At 42.9% G+C, this 3,492-nt stretch overlaps 1 protein-coding gene across 1 annotated transcript in view; it reads left to right on the top strand.

The window, feature by feature from the left end:
• The window catches only part of cntnap5a (contactin associated protein family member 5a), a 140,638-nt gene that overhangs the window by 45,134 nt on the left and 92,012 nt on the right, over window positions 1–3,492 (top strand). Inside the window, exon 4 of the mRNA XM_013914947.1 lies at window positions 1,758–1,905. Within this exon, the coding sequence (XP_013770401.1) occupies window positions 1,758–1,905 (148 nt within the window). The remainder of the gene's footprint in view (window positions 1–1,757; window positions 1,906–3,492) is intronic.

Below are 3,492 nucleotides of genomic sequence, written 5' to 3'. Positions count from 1 at the left end.
ATCTGTGACAGGCTGATATCTGCTGATACATCTGTGACAGGCTGATATCTGCTGATATATCTGTGACAGGCTGATATCTGCTCTAATGAATGAGAATATTTCATAATTAACTGTTACGTAGGGAAAAATCACTGTAGTTGCAATACTGGCCCATGCAGAGCCAAACTATTCATACACAGGAACCTTCTCATTTAATAAGCAGTAGTTAGAAGTGATTAGCAGATACAGTACTATGTATTTTGCAGCAGATGCTTCCCCTACATGAGCTGGTTCTGGTTTCTTCCTGTTAACTGGGAGTTTTTCCTTCCCACTGTTGCCAAGTGCGGGAGGATTGTCTGATTGTCAGAGATTTAGGTCTTTACCTTATAATACCCCTCGGTGTTCATAAAATTTAATTTAATTTCTTACTTTGGTAATTCTGAAGGAGGCCTTATAACTATTAAATCTGTATGTGATACTTGTATGGTTGTAAGTGGGTAGTCAATAGTGAATTGAATACATTATTAAGTGATGCTAAATATTTGATATCCATATTCTTTTAGAAGCTGATGATGTTGAATGCAGTGTAACTGTTCTGCAGCACAGAGCCTCACAGGCTGTGTGTGATGAACACACCTGACTCCAAGTAAAACAATAAAACAACCAACATCAGAACACGTTTCTGTTTGTAGCTGGAAGCGTTTACAAAAGCAAAGTTGTGCGAGTGTGCGCAACTTACTGACACACATTCTTGTGGCTGTTCTGTTTCTTCCAGAAGCTTCCAGTGCCAAGCTGAGGTAACACATCTGCTTTTGCCAGATGTGTGAGCCCCAGTTCCATTTGTTAATCCCTCCTGTGCTGATGTGAGCGCATGTGTAAATAAGCCAATCGCGTACCTGCTTTAACATTCAGCCACGAGGCCCCCCTCGGTGCACGACTCAAAATGAGGAAGCGGTTGCATCAATCACAACAACAGCCTGAACCCTGTCACTGCTGTTTTGATTATCGACCGCGAAGCAGCATCGCGGCGTATTTGATGACGCCTCTGCTGTGGCGCGCCGTAAGTGTCGGACGGTCACTTGTACCGCAGGCCGTCGCTTCTCTGTAGTCGTGGAAAGCCGAATGATCGGCTCGTCTGATTGTGCACAACTGTCCGCCCGGAGCTCCTGTCAATGATCCGTCTTTTTTGGTGCTTTGTTGTACTTATTGATCTGATATGTCACCTGTCTCGAATCGGTTATGACGAAGCTGACGATCAGTCATTTGAGAGGAGGAGTTGTTTGTCTCTGTTTCCATCTCCATATTTCACTCGCTCGGTTCTTGTTTGTGTCCCCTGGCGTTGTCTGGAGCTGAACGTGAGGGAGGAAAAGAAGGATGACATATCACATCGGCACTGAGAGGTTTTTGTTTTTAGCTCTGCAGGGGAAAACACAATATCAGAACCCTTATTTTGCCCCCGGCTGCCTCAGTGGTCATTTTATCTCAGTCTCACACAGAACACCAATGATTCTTATCACTTTACATCAAATAATATGTTAGGATATTGGATAGGAAAAAGATATTGCCCTTGGTCTATCCTAGTCAGCACTTTGTTGCTGTCGGGGCTCCTCTGGGATTTAGATTTTTATTCTTTTTATTTTTGAAGTGTGCAGTAAAAGAAGAACTTTGCTGTGTGCTGGTGAAAATCTGATTCCTCACAGCAGACATGAGGTCACGTGCTGTCTCTGTGATTTACATCAGAATTGTTTCAACCAGAGTCTGTCTTCTCTCACCTGCAGAGGTTTGTCGGGAACGGGAACTCGGAGAGCGTCGTTCAGAACAAGCTGTCCCACCCTGTGAGGACACGCTTCCTGCGATTCGTCCCCCTTGACTGGAACCCCAGTGGCTGGATGGGCCTCAGGGTGGAGGTGTACGGGTGCTCCTACAGTGAGTAACACTCAGCCTGCAGTTAATCCCATGGTATCAAAGTCTGCACTGACCCTCTCTAGTCACACTGCGTGTATCGATTTATTTATTTATACACTTGGTTTTGTAGCGTAGGACAAATACTTCCAAATGTATGATGCTGGATTCTTGGAGTATTTACTAGCACAAGGAGCATTATTGTAATTATTTTCATTTTAAAAGCATCAGTGTTTCAAAAGCACTTTACGGAGCTTTGGGACCTGTGTACAGACCAGTGATTTAAACCTTCGCCCTCACAGCTTTGGTCTGCTGCCACTGTTAGCTCTTCTATTCCCAAGTTTGACAGTTGAAAATTCTCTTTCCAAATTTGTCTTGCCTGTCACATTTTCATAAAATGAGGAGTGTCCCATGTTTTTGTAGCTTAAATTTACAGAAGTTTCCAAGGTTTAAATGCACCACAGGAAGACAGCCTTGCTGTTTTTTAAACAGGACCACTATGTGGATATATCGACTGAGTGTGCATGTGTTTCCTGATAAGCTTTTGCCCTTTTGTTTGGGATTAAGAGGTTTTGGAATGAATGTGAATAAATGTCACCACAAAGCCACACAAACATACCTCGCCCTGCCAATGGGCGAGACAAGGCAGCACTCAGAGATCTCCAGTGCAGTAGTAAATAGTAAATGGAATGGTTCTTATATAGCACTTTTCTGCTCTGAGCTCTCAAATCACTTTACATCACACATTCATATTGTACAAGCACTTTTTTCTATGCTTTTTCTGTGTAAGTGCTTTCTATCTAACATCCGCACACACTCACACTCCGATGGACGCAGCGCAGAGCAACTTGGTACTTAGTATCTTGCCCGAGGATATTTGGCGTGCAGACTGGAGCAGCCAATAATCGAACCACAAACCTCGGCATTAGTGGAGGATCTGATGACCTGTCGATGCACCATTCTGGACTGCTCCAACCCATAAGTGCTACAAAGGTTGTATAAATGTTTGTTAGCCTTTTTAACCTCCTATGTTCAATAACCAGCAGTAAGTGTGTTTCCTCCATTTCTGTGTAAATCATTGCAGCGATGTGAGATTACTCCCCGAAATGCTCTAAACCAAAAGTGCTCATTAGAAAACGAGGAAGAGGACGTAGAAATATTTGGCTTCAAATGGAGGGCGTAACAGTAAAAAGTTTAAGCCAGTGTGATAGTACCTCAAACCTCTGTTCTGTCAGATAGTGATAGCTTCCACTGGAACAGAGAGACCATCTGTTTATTGCAACCAACATACAGTCACTGTGTGGCTTCAAAGCAGGACCTCACAAACCAGTTGTGTCCATCAGTCATTCGTTCTGTTACAGACAGTAACTTGTACTTCATCGCTCCTCCACTATGAGATGAAGTATTTCTTTGAAAATAAGTGCTGTGGTATTGCATATAGAATAAAAATCAGTTCTAAAACGCTGGTAAGTACTTCAAAGTACCAGCAAACCCAGTCCTGCACTTATACGGATCCACTGTACAGGGAGTGCAGAATTATTAGGCAAGTTGTATTTGTGAGGAATAATTTTATTATTGAACAACAACCATGTTCTCAATGAACCCAAAAAA

This window comes from Pundamilia nyererei, unplaced genomic scaffold (genome assembly GCF_000239375.1).
Source record: "Pundamilia nyererei isolate P.nyererei 1_Seehausen unplaced genomic scaffold, PunNye1.0 scaffold00239, whole genome shotgun sequence".
Classification (NCBI taxonomy): Eukaryota; Metazoa; Chordata; class Actinopteri; order Cichliformes; family Cichlidae; genus Pundamilia; species Pundamilia nyererei.
This window is presented reverse-complemented; position numbering and strand designations above follow the sequence as displayed.